The sequence below is a fragment of the Dunckerocampus dactyliophorus genome, chromosome 19 (assembly GCF_027744805.1).
Source record: "Dunckerocampus dactyliophorus isolate RoL2022-P2 chromosome 19, RoL_Ddac_1.1, whole genome shotgun sequence".
In the NCBI taxonomy this organism is placed as follows: domain Eukaryota; kingdom Metazoa; phylum Chordata; class Actinopteri; order Syngnathiformes; family Syngnathidae; genus Dunckerocampus; species Dunckerocampus dactyliophorus.
This window is the reverse complement of record NC_072837.1, coordinates 5564164-5580219: the sequence shown is the minus strand read 5'-3', so window position 1 is coordinate 5580219 and position 16056 is coordinate 5564164. Positions and strand designations below refer to the sequence as shown.

Below are 16056 nucleotides of genomic sequence, written 5' to 3'. Positions count from 1 at the left end.
TTCACAAAAAGCTGCTTGATACCAACTGAGAGTCCTTTTAAGCCAACGGAAATATCTATCTAGGTGGCTCCTAGCTCAAAAAGCTGCACTTTTCTTGTCAAATATCACAAACAGATGGGATTGAAATGCATAACAACAGGTGAAATCAAAAGTCTTTTGCACAAAAAGCTGCTGGACACCAACGGAGAGTTCTAGCTAATGGGAATGGCACCAAAAACAGGAAGTAGTTTAAACTGAAGCAACTGCACCTGTGCTGCCTGCAGCCGATATCATAATAGAGTAGGATGGTCCAAATAGATGTTGATGATGAGTAAAGGAAACAAAAACCACAAGCAACAGTAAAAGAACGCATGAACGAGTGACTCTCAGTAGGCATTTCGATCAAATGCGCTGCTGCAGCACTAAGATAACAGTGAAAGCACAGCGGATCTTACCATCGCTGCCAGTACAAACACTGTAAGTTCCCTGTTTTCATTTGTTTATCTTCTTCTGAACTTCACTGGAAGTGTTTCACAATTCACATGGGAGGGCCGATTAGGCCTTTTTCCCAGAAGCACGCTGTATCTTCTTGTACACACTGCGTCACCCCCTTCCTGCATGAGGGAAAGAAAGGCCTGACAAAGAAATCCCACAATGAGTTCCTGACTAGACAGACGGTAGCGCGTTTGTGCCGCGGGTTGTCGCGGTCAATTGCAACAACATCGAGAAGTAGAAGAAGGTGTTGGCCTTTTAGTATCTAGGTCACATGGTCCTGTGCACGAGAAAGAACGGGCGGCAGGGAGGCGGCAGGAGGAGGATGTGCAAACCTTGAGTATATATACACAAGCAATGCTGCAGAAAGTGGAGGTTGCACAGCTGTCACAGTACAGACAGGACCTCCCCCAGGGCTACAGGTCTAATTTGGATCAGTAGTGAAATGTTGACTTTCATAGATTCCCACCTCCTGCGTGTTACCTTATTCACCCCAAGATAAGATGGTAAGTCTGGAAAAATACAAGGTGTCTTATATTCGGGGTGTTGAGATTTATATACACTGGTTCTAAGTAAAGCACCAAAATGCAAAAAGAAGAAATGGGAGTGAGGCACAAAAAAAGATTTGAGTCAGCAAAGTTCATCAAAGACTGCAGCCTATAGAAGCCAAAATCTTGGAAAAAATGTGCATTCAGTGTCACTTTCTGTCAGGTATTCACACTGTCGTGATCTCTTGATGGCAAAGGCAAAAACGCTTTCTGTCTTTGAACGCGGTGGGATTGTTGAGCTGCATAAGCGAGGCCTCTTGCAGCGTGCCATCGCTGCTGAAGTTGGACGCAAGAAGACAGTCACTTGAAACTTCTGAGGGGTTATGGAACAAAAAAGCCAAGTGGTAGAATCAAAAAAATGTCACCGGCACTCAGTCGGAGGGTCCGACTGGCGGTCCGTCAAAACACAGAAGGATTCTTGGCCCAAATGAAGGTTGTTACTGGCGCCGAATGCAGTCCAATAACCATCAAACGGCCTCTGAGAGAGAAGGGTTTTGAGAAGGAAAAAGTGTCTTCAAAGGCCTCGTCTCCTTCAATGCCACAAAATCGTTTGGAATTTGCACAAGAGCACCAAACGTGAGACGTTGAAAGTTCACTTGCTGATGAGAAAAAGTATAACCTAGATGGTCCTGATGGGTTCCAACGTTACTGGCATGACAAGGAGATCCCACCTGAGATGTTTTCCTGGGACTGCTTTTTCCTTCAACGGAACAATGGGGCTTCAGGTTGTGCAGGGGTGTCAAATGGCAGCTGGCTATGTGCAGATGTTGCAGGGGGAATCCCTCATGACTGAAGGCCCTCGTCTGTGTGGTAATGACTCGCTTTTTCAACGCTGCAGCTGACAAAGGACGTCTTCCAAGGAATAACCTCACTCTTTTGAACCATTCTGCGTGTTCCCCTGATCTAAATCAATTTGGGAATATTTGGGGATGGATGGCAAGGGGAAAAAAAATGGACATCAGTTCCAGACAGTGGATGCCATCCGTGAAGCAATCTTCAGCGCCTGGTGCAAGATTCCCACTAGCCTCCTGATCAGGAGTGTATACATACCGATAGGTGCCCAAGTGAGTCAGAGCTTTTCTTGCTGTCACTCACACACAGCAGCCCCGTAAAGAAGTGTCACAAAAGTTGAGCAACAGAAGATAAATTAATAATGATGATCAACGCAGCGGAGTCATCATTTTTTGCTGATATCACCGATATTGATCATGTTGTAAAATGTGCTCTTGATTTTGTCTCAAAACACATTTTCCCAAAAGCACGTCTTGAAAAAGAGGGGTCGTGTTATATTTTGTGTCCTCCTATATTTAGGTGAAATTGCATGCAAGCATTATTTCCAAAAATAATGAAAAATGTAAAAAAAAAAAATCCCAAATCCGCATCACAAGTCAGCATTTTTGCTTAATCCTGCCTTAAAAATATAAATACAACCTACAGGGTGGTTAATTCAGGTTTCTTGCAGTGTTTCCCACAGGACTACAATCTATTTGTGGCTGTCATGTGTTTGGGGAGGGGTCAGTTAACATAATTACGTAATCATCAAATTTGCATAATTGACATTTTTTTACGCTTTTAAATAATTTTTTAAGAGTATATACTGTAGATGCGTCCCTGAAGTCACTAACTCCGCAAGCCTGATCCCGTCCATGTGCGCTAGAATGTTTATGAGCAAGGGCGAACAGGTAGCGCCAAATCTATTGGTGGTGGCTCGTGTCACACGTTACGCAACTGCTGAAACAACAGTTCAGCAGTAGAAACCAAGTCTGCTGGTTCACCCAGCCTGAATTGGCGTGAGTCACGTTTGCCTTTCCCTGAAGTATGCGTTCCAAAAACCTACCTTTGTGACTAACACACGCTGAGGGAGCAAAGTGTGCGGCCGGCGGTTTCCAATTTGCATGTGAACGCTGAGAGATGTTCCATAGAAAGACGATGCCACACAAATATGCTGTGAGCAGCATAGGGATGATGACGACGATTGATAACATAGATCGAGCGAGTGTCCACTTTGTTATATTGTTGGCCTGTTTGGTCGCTCACAACAAATGAAATCCTGGAGCCAATCGCCAGACTGTACAGGGCTTATAAGATCCACAATAGACCTCCTGGTTGGACGCATCACTGTTGGGCTGTATCACTGTCTAATGCTTTAACGTTTCCAAATTATGTCATGAACACTGGCATCAAATCGTACTTTGACATCCTAAACAGTAACATTCCTGCAGCAATCAGTGCCTTGGTACCAAAAGGGCTAACTGCATCACCAGATCGCTAACCAACGGACTTTTGCCGTTATCTTATGGACGGAGATCATTCTTTTTATGTTTTTACAAAAGCTTAGCATGAGATTCCACAGCACCTAAAGACTATTCCAACTCTGAGACATTTTCAAACGTCCCATGCCCACCATCTGATGGACAGCTACTGCTGCACTCACTGAGATGTTTCAGTAGACTCCTTCTGTTCGCTGCTTTTCCCAACTTACGTATGTATGGGTTGCCTGTGTTCGTCCTATGCTGGCTGATGTAGTGGTGAGGTTGTATGTGTTTATCTTCTGCAGAGTAGGAACCGGCTGAAAAGCAGCATGTACGCTGAGTCAGGCCCGATTGTTTTTAAAATCTTTTCCTGTTTAAAATCGAAACCATTAAATATTTCAAGAAAAAACTACATCTCAGCTGTGAGATATAGTGAAAAGTGTACTATTTGTATGAACATCAGTCCTTCCTCTTTTTTCCCATTTTTTTAAATTTTTTATTTTCAAAATATTTCAACTTTCTTCTTAAATAACGTTCAATCAATCAATTTTCTTCTCGTAATATTATGACTTTACTGCCATAATATTTTGACCTTATTCCCATAACAATGTAACTTTTTTTCCCCAAACTAAATTTCAAAAATGTACAAGTTTATTTTGTTTTGTTTCTTTTGTCATAATATTACGACTTAAAAAACATTTCATTTTTAATAATAATATTATTACATTAAAGTAAATATTTCAACTTTGTGCTACAAAAATGATATAATATTATGAGTTTATTTTCTTAAAATTACTGTACAGCAGTTTCTGCTGTAATTTTAATTTTCCAACTCTTTCAGCTTCTTTTAATTATGACTTTATTCCCATAATATTTTGACTTTATTCTTGTAATATTAGAACTTTTTCCACGACCTAATTTTCCAAAAATTACAACTATATTCATTGTTTTGGTTGTTTTTCATCATTTTCCAACCTTAAAAAATAACGTCTTTCTTTAATATTTCAACTTTATGCTACTACAATAACGTTATTTTTCTTCCTAATATTACTACGTTACTCATAAAATTAAGACTTTTTCCTGGTAGTTTTTATTTATTTATTTATTTTGTTTGTTTGTTTTCTAAAATGAGCCGCAGGCCAATAAAAAACAGCCACGGGCCCGAAATGGCACTTCGGACACCCCTGACGTAGCTCAAGGAAATGTAACATTTTTTAAGAGTTTAGCACGTTATCATGTTTTCTGTTGGGGAAAAAACAACATTCACTTTCAGCCAATGGCTGTGCAGGTTGTTTGTTTCTGTATATAATTTACTATGTAATGTACTGTAAATGTGATGCAATGTGATTATGCATGGTGTCACATACTATATTGGGACATTATTTGATTTGGTGTTTTATCAGATACGCCTTTCTGTTGACTTGTGCAAAGAATTTAGCTTTTGTGGCTTTATGGTGTCAGGTCATCGCTGTGGAATGTAGACATTATCACTTGGTCATTGCCCCGCATTAGCGCCAGGTTAAAAGTCCTTATTGTGGATGCATATCTGTAATTCCCAACAGCACTCCCTTGTCATCCTTGTTGTGCCGGTCTCTGAAATCCCATCAGCTGGCTAAGTTGTTTATCCGACCTCTTGTTGACTCCGCATGCTCAGATGCGTGTCAGGTGAGAGAGCACAAGGTCACAAGGAATTAGCCCTCGGGATACTCGATTACGGCACGTGTGGGAGGTGGTGCTGTTGAGTGGACGGGATGCACCAAAAAGAACGGGTTATACTAAGTGCTTATATGCCTCGTGGCCTCAAAATCAGCAACATCATCAAATACAGGTTGGAGAGGCTTTACCAGCTTCTGCAAGAGCAGCGTTCACTTAGTTAAAACCCAGTTTCAGTCCACTCGCTGTGCTGCTTAGAAAAGGCAGCAGGTGCGCGTTGCCACAAAACAGTGGAGGCTGAACGTGCTGAGTCATGCAACGCTCTTCTTGTGTGGGTACTCGGATGAAGTTGCATAATCGAGAGAAGATGCTATGCTGAAGGTAGCGCAGTTGTTTTAAGTCACAACATTGGCACACTATAAAAGGGAGTTGGCCTCTCACGTTGGCTCCACCTACAGTTGTATGGTGTAAATGTGGATGTTAGCATAAGCAGTTATTACTACTACTTCTACTATTTGACAAACGCCACCTGGTTGTCACTGCTGCATAACATTTGGGGCTACTTGACAAGAAATAAACACGCATGCTAACGTTAGCTCACCCTATGTACCTGTAAATACAGAACACCCTGGTTGTTGTGGGTGATTCTGAGTGATGCGTTCAATGCAGCTTGGTTTTTGGAGTTTCTCATGGCAAATAGACCTGAGAAGTGGAAAAGCAGCATAAATATCCAGGTTAAACACGGTTGCTCCTGCTAACACAACACGAGAGGTGTCCTGGGTGTTTCATAAGAGTTATATAGACCACTAAAGATTGCTACAGTGACTATAAGATACACGGCAAAGATTGATCAAGATAAACACACATGCTAACGTTAGCTGAACCTGTTGCTGTACCTTAGCTCTGGTTGCTGCTGTGTTTTACTCCACACTTTGCTGTACTGGTCCATTTTGTTTGCTGCTTGAGTAAAATTGGTGTCTTTACGGCGACCACATTCCATGAAGTAAATACAGGAGACCTTTGTTGTCCTCCATTGTTGTTGGTGTTTGTTAGCCTGGCAGGCTGATGTGTTCAGTGCAGCTTGTTTTTTTTTTGGAGTAAACCCGAGCAGTGTTAAACACTGTTGCTAGTGATAATTGGATAGACCACGAAAGAATGTGATCCACGGCCACCATGACAATGACAAAGATGCTATTGTCTCCCATCAAAATGATCATTTTAAGGTTAAGATTGCTGCTCTAAACATTGTTTTTAGTGCTGCAAAGAAAGGAAACAGGAAGTGCACAGTTGATCAACACAGAATGCCTGTGAATATTTCTGCAGTCATGCATCATGCACTTCAAATCCAGCGCTAGTTTCTCCACCGCATGCTGGGGATGAATTGACATTCTGTTCTCAGCCCCCCCTCCCCTTCATGGATCCAGGGTTCAGTAAGGTTGTAAAATACCTCAGTGTGTGGACCTGAGGTTTCAAAAACAATAAACAAAAAAAGGCCACTGTTAGCCTGCCCACATTTCCTGCATCACATGCTTCTGAGTTGTTGTTTTTTTTAGCACACGTAGAAGAAAGGAAGCATTCATCTATTTGCCGGGTTCTGATGGTCTCGATCAATTTTATGGAGATGTGTCCTTTCCTTGAAGGTTGCCTCACATGTAGCTGAATGTGGATTGGAATGTGCGCATGCACGTCAGGTGTCAACAGCACGTGTGTTTTCAGGACTCCCGTCGATGCTCTACTTTCACTTACACTTTCTGTTGCTTACTCGGAGTGGCATGTTGGCCTCCCGTGAGCCCTGCCTCGTTCAAACCTGCGGCCTTCTCACCTGCAGCGGATGCAGAGCGGAGAATGCGACATAAGAGTGATCTGTTTAGACAGGAAGACCATGCAAGGGCATTATTAGCATGCAAAAGTCTCACATTTCCTGTGCTTTAAGTGCAAGGCTTCTGTTCTTCTGTAAGGATGTGCATATAGTGTACTTGTTTTTGTCAAATTCTCTGGTGAGACTCCTGCTATATTACAGTAAAGACATTATTAGCAGCGTAGTAAGAGCACCACACCTATTGCTGCTGCTCCTGGAAATTTGGCAGAGACGTTACTTTCTCAGAGGTTCTTTTTTGAGTGTGGGAAAGAATTTCCAACGGGGCACGGAGACAGTAAATCCACTGTGTATTCAGCGAGGGACGAGCTCCAGTGCAGTCTTCCCCTGCGGCTCCCTCACCTCTTACTCCATTAGCGATCAGGCTCTTCAGCTAATCACGAATAGTTCAGTCTTTTGCAGCGTTTCCCCTTCCGTCTCCATGGTTACCCCTTATGCACTTGATTGGAACAAGTGCTTTATTTGCATGGAGTATGTCGAATTGCAAGCTGGTGTTGCTGGAGGGCTTTGACAGCGGTTGCAGGTTGATAGCCACACAATATGATCATTGGGCTGCACAAGCAAACATGATTTTTTTCCCCTCGCTTTAGTGGTCCATTTCTTTACAAAGTAGTTGCTAAACTTGTTATGTTTCACCTTGGCCAACCCTGCTTCCTTCTTTGTCGGCTTTGTTGTGTTTTGTGTGGCTCTCATTAAAGAGACTGTAAACTGTTTTTTCACGTCACGCCTGTGCATAAGGAACTCTGCGCTAAGGTGACTTTCCCCCACTTTGTTCTGTGAGCGGAGTTGTGGTCGGATTTCGGCGAGGAGGAACGTAGTTCCGGTTAGCTGCCGGGGTCTCTCTCTTCTCAAAGCAATATGCGCTCAAAACCGTTGCTAACAAAAAAAGTCAGACCTCCTAGTCGCTCGACGTTATTTCTTCTCCGTTCGTGGAGAGGTGGACAGGCGAGAACGTTTAGTGATACGAACGGAGAGGAGAGTTCTTTCTTCTTCTATAGTTTGGTGTCTCTGCTTGTCTGTTTACAGTGCTACACGTGGGTGTGCTTACGGTTATTATCGTTTTCACCCAGGGATCCGATCTTGTCTGGATGCAACTATTTACAAGTTTTTTTTCAACCAGCCCCCCAAAAAAAAAATCTCAGGAACGTTGCCGTCTGGACAGAGCCTAAGAAAAAAAGATTTGTACATATATAGGCCACACTGGTCTATAAGCCACAGGTGTAACATATATTTACTACATAGAAAGATGTTACACAGATGAAATAAATAAATGCTTTTTTACAAACAGCGGCGGACAGTGCGTGTTATACGACTAGTTAAACAGTGTCGAACAGTGTGTGTAATACCGCTAGTGAAACAATAGCCTACCAGAAAAGTCATTCATCGCTGTCTTCATCCTCCTCCTGGGAACTAAAACCCCTAAAGTTGTCTTCTTCAGCATCAGAGTTGAACAGCTTCAAAATTCCTTCATCACACACTTTGTCAGTCTCTTTCGTTGTCAGCTCAGTGTCACTTTTGTGAGCTGTTTTGCTTGAGCTGTCCTCTTATCACACAGTGGTTCAGCCTTTCAAAACCCGTTGGTGATGGTACATTTTTTTGACCCTATAAAGAAAGACACGCTATAAACCTTGCAATCCTACCTCCACTCGATGTTCCCGGCTGTCGCAGTCAGAAGCTGTCGTAATTCTGCACTTGATCAAACTTACTTAAGATTTGTCACATCAAAACACGACGGCTGCATCAGACTTAAAAACGTGATATTAGCATCCACTTCACGCGCGTCCAATTCACTCCTTCCTGAAGCTGCGCTGCAAGCATCATGGGAACTGTAGATGTTTTAGACATAAATTAGCCGTGTCACTGTATCAGCAGGAGGTGTTCAAAGTGTGAGAAAGAAGTAGCGTCTTACACACCGGAAATTAGGGTAATCCTGGACTTTTAGACTAGGAAATGATAAATATCACATCATTATATTTCTGAACAAGAGTCACAGTGGTACAGTTACTTTTTACAGTAGGCTAGTGGAGCATTTCAATGCGAGCTTAAAAATCATAGTCTTTGTAACATTTATTGTTTAGAAGGCATTTGTTTGCTTATAGTAGAATGTGTATTTACACTAGCTGTAGGAAGTTTGCCAGTGTCCAAATATACTAGTATGTGCTCTCTTTGAAGTAAATGTAGAAGGATCCAAGGAGTCCAGTCCCACTGAGGCACCTCTGGGAAAGCGGAACCTTCTACAGGCCTGCTGCGAGCCACATTATTGAAATGTTTTTGCCTCCTCTGTTCTGAACAATAGGCGAGTGAATCAATTTAAGTTTGATAAGCCGCAGCAGTTCTAACTTAAGAGCCATGAGGACGTCGCTGTGTTGCTTTGTCTTTAACTCAGCCTGACGTGGACTGTCTTCCTTATTCAAGTGGCAGTGAGGGCAACTGAGGTGAACGCATGTGATGTGGTGCGTAGAGCCTCTTTTAATGGGTGACAGGGCGACTCAAGTTACCGTCTCCAGACACTACCCTTTGCTATGCTGGTTGAATGACTGGCATGCATTCAGACGCTCTGTGGCATCGGCGTTTGTTGAACTCTGCCACGGGCATAATAAGTGACTGTGACTATTGTAAGCTAGCCTTTTGTGCAGAAATGACACAGAGGTGGAAGGAACATGGAGATCTGTATGAGATAAGAGCTCTCGGTCTGCCGCTTGCCGCCTTTTACGTCAGAAGGTGCAATCAAGAAGCAGACGTCCTGGTGTGAGGGTGTTATAGCTGCTTGTTTGGAACACAAAACATCTCTTGGTACACCGCATGGATGCACACAGACAAAGGGCAGAGGATATGTTGTATACTTGGAACAAGGGTTTCAATGATGACAAAGCCCTGAGGCTTGCAACAAGTACCTGGTGATGAGTGCGAGGAACACACTACCGGTCAAAAGTTTTAGAACACTCCAATTTCTCTGGAGGAAAAACCTCGATTTTTAAGTGTGAAGATGGTCTGTCTCTCTTCCATTGTTAATTCCCTTTTTTCTTGCCATTTTTGTAGCAACAAATGACTTTCTCCAGTACAATGCTGTTCAGCTGATGTTCACAAGGGTATAGCACCACAGTGTATTCTGGACACTGTTTTTATGCAGACAGAGGAGGTAGTAAGTACTCCTGTAGGAATTAGTTGCACCAACTGCCAAGGCTTGATCAACCTCCATTTCTGCAGAACAGCTTTAAATTGTTGACCCATTTTGTGGTCCCTGAAACAAGCCTTTTTGTATAGTTCTGAAATACACATTCTTTTTCAGTTTTGGTTAACTTTACCTTTTTCAAACTCTGGCACTTCACCACTTAGCTTTGCACCATTTCAAGCTATTCATTGGGCCTGGATGACTTGAATATCAAAAAAATAACTGGAAAATTGGGGTGTTCTAAAACTTTTGACCGGTAGTGTATGTCAGGCTCACATATACTCGCAGGAGTGAGTACAGCGATTCATCGGTTCCATCCATCGGTACAGAGACCGCCTATTCTAACATTCCATCCACAGTGCGCTTGAACGCCTCACGCTCGGAGTACAGTGTTTGATACGGCGCTCCACATGTAATAAAGACGATTAAAAGAGACCCTGGCTGGCTGGTCTATAGTGTCCTAACTCTAAAAGAACCACTATCCATTCTTTACAGAGGCTGAGTCACCAATTGGCACTCAATTCGTAGTTAGGACTAGGACGAGTTTATTCGACGTAATGTTTGGCCTTATGACATCTGAGATAGTGGACAAAAACCGAGACCTATTTTTAGCAATTGTTTTTGTCGAAAACCAAATCCTACCACAGTATATCTTCTCTAGGGACAAGACAATTCAGTTACATTTGGATATATTTTAGAGTAGTCCGTGTGCAGCTTGCATAGAAGAATACATTTTGGACATGTTCACTGTCAGGCATAGTCACTTGTGTTTCCTGTGTGCATTTCAAATTTCTATTCATTTTCAATGAATAGTAAAAGTTTAATACTACACAAGCTGTACACCGACTACTTTAAGGTACAGTATATCAAAGTTTCACGTTCATGGTATTGTGAGGCGATAGAGGCGTGTACTCACTTTTGTGAGATGCTGCCAATGGATTGCTGCCCATGATCAGCAGTGCTTTAGCCATCAGACACACAATTCCCCTGCATAATTCCATACGAAGCAACAATCAAGAATAAGAGACCTCTTGGTCACACCCGAATCTGTCGTGTACTCTGCTGACTGTAGTTCACTGGGACTACAGTAGAATAATAACAGTAACCGTGAGCCCATACGGGAGAATTGACTCATAAGTGCATCTTTGTTTACACAGGGAGGCTTACAGTTAAAAACAGATTAAAAAAAAAGCTTGCGTACACCGTTATCTGTCACATACTGACTTGTTTTTGTTGATATCGGTGGCTCCAGGTTGGAGAGCATGAAGAGTACAACCCTGATTAATGTCACTTCCTGTACAAGCTGATTGTCTACAGACACATACTGCAGCAATAGCGTGCAGGTTATGATGACTTTGAAGCCGCTGCTGTTTTATGATATGTTCCACCTCCGCCCCTGTTATGCTGGTGGCCTGACTTCCAAGGCTGGGAACTCTCCACCCCTTCACCAGCAGCTTCATCCTGCTGGCTTGACTGACACTTAGTGATATTTACTCTTCTGACCTATCGGTCCAACTCGTAGGGCGTACCCGCTGTCGTAGCGAGTGTGTTTGTATTCATTGACGATGCTGAAAAGATAGATGGAGACACCTTTGTCATTGATTTTGTAGAATCTGAATTAGCACCACTTGGCTGTCTGACATCAGAATCGATAGCGAACAAAAAAAAAAATCACCAGATGGCAGCCGAAGGTCATTCTCACTTCTGACAACTTCAAACTGTGTAGGATGCTCTTTCCCATAGGAAATAACAAACATACTGTGGAAATGGTCTGTTCCTTCAATACCCTGAGTAACATTCTTGAGTGTCTTGCAAGTCTAAAAACTGATATGAACATTTAAGAACAACAAAACACCTGAATTTGAGTATGTTTGGTAATGCAAAGGTGAGTCGTGTTGCAGATTCACCTCACACATCTCACGTTTGAATTAGTTCTGTTTGTGTAAAAAGAAGTGAAACACTGTTTTTCTTGATATCATTAAGACTGGATTCCATCCATCCAATTTCTATACTTTGTGTCCCTACTAGGGTCGTGGGTTTGCTGAAGCTTGTCCCAGCCGTCTTCGGACAAGGGGCGGGGTACACCCCGGACTGGTCACCAGCCAATCGAATCACATGGCACATATAGACAAACAACCACTCACAAAGACTGGATTCATTTGATGTAACTGGAAACATGTGATGTACAGCGAAACCTCGTTTTTCATTAGTAATCCGTTCCAAAAAAAGCTATTTTTCCCATAAGAAGTCTTGTAAATCTGATGAATCCCTCCCAGACACCCAAAATAGTAACAAAAACGACATGTTATAAGGATTAATTCAAATTTTACATGCAGACAACAATGATAAATAAATATCCATGACTCAATGAACATTTAACATAACCAATTCCATTACCACACTGCTTTGACCCGAATACGAGACGGTATTTTTTTCCTGAGGAAAAAACTCTGAAAAAGCCGCATCGTCCTCTGTTCGGGGTTCGAGTCAGAGCTTTTTTACCCGTCACTCACACACACCGGTGTCATGCAGCGATGCCACTGGACAAAAGTGTCTGTCGTGGCAGCAGCCCTTCTGTTGAAATAGGTGTTGTTAGAAAAAGCAAAACACCCACCCAGTTTTAATCCTTTGATGCTTGACCTATGACTTACACCCTTCTCTTCGTCGTCAGACATCGCCGTTGTGGAGATGACGGACGCCTTCCGCCAGCCGTCACTCTTCTACCACCTGGGAGTGAGAGAGAGCTTCAGCATGGCCAACAACATCATCCTGTACTGCGACACCAACTCGGACTCCCTCCAGTCTCTGCAGGTACATCACCATCACACACAAATGATGGATGAGGCTCTTTAATCACAAGGTTTAGGGTTTAAAGGTTATATTTAGGAGGAGGAGGAGGAGGAGGCGGGTTGACAGACTGACAGATTGTGTTTTTGTTCCCGCATCTCCCGAATGCATCACTAATTTGATGGCAGCAGATTAATTTCAGAGGTATTTTAGAAAGCGGGTGAATGGAAGGCTTAGTTTTTGGAGACACGCTTTCCATTTTTGCAAGGTACACTATGTGGACATGCTGGGGGTGGGACACCTGCTCATTGCGTGTGCAGGAACTGACAAACTTCTCGGAATAGTCCCTGGAAGATTTCATTTGTCCAAGTCAGGGTTCTCTTCTGCGCCTGCTGACCCAGTAATAGGACCGGTCAGAGAGAGACTCACTATGTATAACGGCCATATGTGTCATAGTAATGGAACCCATACGGTTCTGCCACAATTGTACACGACTGGAAAGGTGTCAACCTCCAGCATCTGTGTGCCAGACAAGCTTTGATCATGCAATCAGAGTGCCAGAAGTTAATAATCCTTGCAATTTATTTGAAGAACAGCAGCGTAGGAGCAGAAAAGCGCAGTACGTTCCCTCGCTACAGTGCACTTTTGCATATTTTTTTTATGAACACGCTTTGTGTTCTGCGTATTAGAGTGATCTATCGGTTCTCTGTTTTATGTGTCTGTTATTGTATCTACTACTGCTACCAGTAGAGGGTGTTGTATACTCATGTGAGAGTTGAAGGCGTGTGCGGCTCCACCTAGTCTCAGTATGTGTTTACTGCCTGTACGAGCATATTAGGAACCCACAGTAGACAATGTGTACTGAGCCGGCTGAATATAGAGCCACAACAGTCCTTATTGGCTTAGGGACGGCCCGCCCTTTGTGTTCTGCGTCCTGATTGGCTGTAGACCATTGTCAATCAATCTTTGTGCAGTTTCCTGTTGCGCCAGTAGTCGCTAGCAAACTGGCTAACTGTGTTAGCTGCTTGCTAACCGCCAATAAAGCTAACCAGCTAAATTAATCTTCGGTTCAAGGAGTGGGACGAGGAGGAGGACGCGCGGCAGTAGCAATATGTTTTAACAAGGATACAAAAAGACTTTTCTTCACCTAGAAGTGTAACGTCCAGATGTCTCCACATAGTGTTTTCTCTCCACCAAGCTTGACGCATATGCAGTCTTTTATGGTGTGAAAATTGCTCATGAAGCGTTCTTTCCTTTTCTAACGCTGCTAATTAGGAAGCTATTTCACCCACTCGTGTGTGCACGCCTTTCTGCCTGCACACTTGATTGTGCTCCCCGCATACTTCATGATGGTAGTTTTGCATTTATCAGGTTACTTAAGGAGTTTTCAAAAGAAGGGGTTTTCTTTGCAATATTAAAGCTCGTTTTAATCGTATCGAGATCTCAAGTAGAGTTGGTTTAAAGGAGGCTTAGGGAAAAATATCAAATGTTATGGTGTTCTGGGTGGTCAAGATTTGAATGACTGTGATCACATCACGGTCACGGTTGTGGTTTCATTTATTTGGAACATACATACAGTTTACGTTGAGTGCTTCATGTTACAATCATGATGAAAAGCCGTGTGAAAATGTGTGTCATTCAAGAGTATTGGATTAGATCTTTGTCCTGTGGATTGGTTGCTCTCGTAAAATGTAAAATAAGCTTTAAATGTGACATTTCTTCAATGTCTAAATGTACTTTTCCTCTTTGCTTTTCAGGAAATAATTTGCCAGAAGAACACTGTAAGTAATGAAAAAGCTCCTAAACGTATACTTTCATGCTTTTTACTGTGTATTACTGTGACAAAATGTAAGCAACATTTGTTGTGTTGTTTTAGCTTCTCCTCCCTCCGTTATTTTGTTCTTCTGCAGCCTTCTTTTCTAGAATAGTTTTATTTATAAGTGAGCCGTTTTTACTTTTTATGGAACTGTAATAATTATCTAACTGTAATAATGCAGATTGCACATGCAATTCCCCGGGACATCGATTGACTTGAAACATTCAAAAAACAGCATTAAACCAGAATATATCTTTTTTATTATGTGTACAAACAGAGAGATAAGATATTAATATGAAGTTAAATGCTAGTGTATGCTGTCTATCATGTGTGATGTGTTTTTGCCTATTTAGCGTTAGTGATCTTGTTGTCTCGACAAAGACGACACATTGTGTTTTTACAGAATTAATGTCACCATTCTTTGTTATTGTATTATGCACAGGAGTTACGTTCCATGCCCACCGGCAAATGGCGAAAATCCACGAGTAATTGAGCCGCCCATAAAAATGTCTACTACCACCCCCCTTCACCAACCCTCCTTGACGTTCTGCTGCGACTTTGGCTCAACTTTTGCAGTAAAAGTACAATTGTTCACTAGCGACGGAAGCTAACATGCTAAATGCACAATCCAGGTTTAAGCCTGATGCACTTAAAACGTGTAGGTACTCATCACTTGTGAATAACAATGGAAGACGCCTGATGGACATGACGGATGATGTCGCAACACACAACTAATGGTGCGTTCGAGGACCGCCAAACAAAGTGTGACATCTGAACTCTTGCTGGAAGAAAATATCATCAGTGAAGCACATTATCACGGATGAGATGCGTTTTCTGAGGGAGAAAAAACCGACCTATTTTTGGAGAAAAGAAATAAAACTGAAAAAAATATTTTTTGACCAAAAATCCGCAACGGAGCCGCGAACGCTGAATCCCGATCGCGCAGGGATCCGCCGTGCTTTTGGTGTGCCCCATCCCAAACTTCTGCCTCACCTGTTCGTCAAACAAGAGAAGAGCATTCTATCCTCACATGAGAGAAGCTTTCCAGAGGTTCATTGAACAAAACAAATCATTAAAAACTGTGGCTTTCTGGTTGATTTCAGTGTAAGGGATGTTGAGAGCAGGAGAAGGTGGCCCGGCTGCATGACTCATGCTCCGTGGGGTGAGCTGATTATCACTCAGTCGGATCTGCGTGAGCTCTCTTTTGATGCGCACTTGCTAGGCTGTCTTTCTTCTTTGTTAGCGTCACTTGACCAGCACTCTGGTGCACTTTCAAAGAAATCTTATCATTTTAATCATCATTCTTTATCATCTGGATACCCGTCCTTCCATTCACAAGGTCTGACGTGATTATGAGCCTAATGTGTTTATCATATTCATGTATTTTATGGAAAAAAACACAAGGAACGCAGCCAACAATACATTTAGATGTAAAATCTTAATTAACTCATTCAATCCCAGCCGTTTTTCAGAAGACCACC

General features: G+C 42.5%; 1 protein-coding gene across 2 annotated transcripts in view; it reads left to right on the top strand.

The window, feature by feature from the left end:
* map3k5 (mitogen-activated protein kinase kinase kinase 5) overlaps positions 1 to 16056 on the top strand; it is a 58383-nt gene that overhangs the window by 9973 nt on the left and 32354 nt on the right. For both annotated transcript variants that reach the window (XM_054762120.1, XM_054762119.1), the window contains exons 2-3: positions 12644 to 12783; positions 14517 to 14540. In XM_054762120.1, coding sequence (XP_054618095.1) covers positions 12644 to 12783; positions 14517 to 14540 — 164 coding nt within the window. The remainder of the gene's footprint in view (positions 1 to 12643; positions 12784 to 14516; positions 14541 to 16056) is intronic.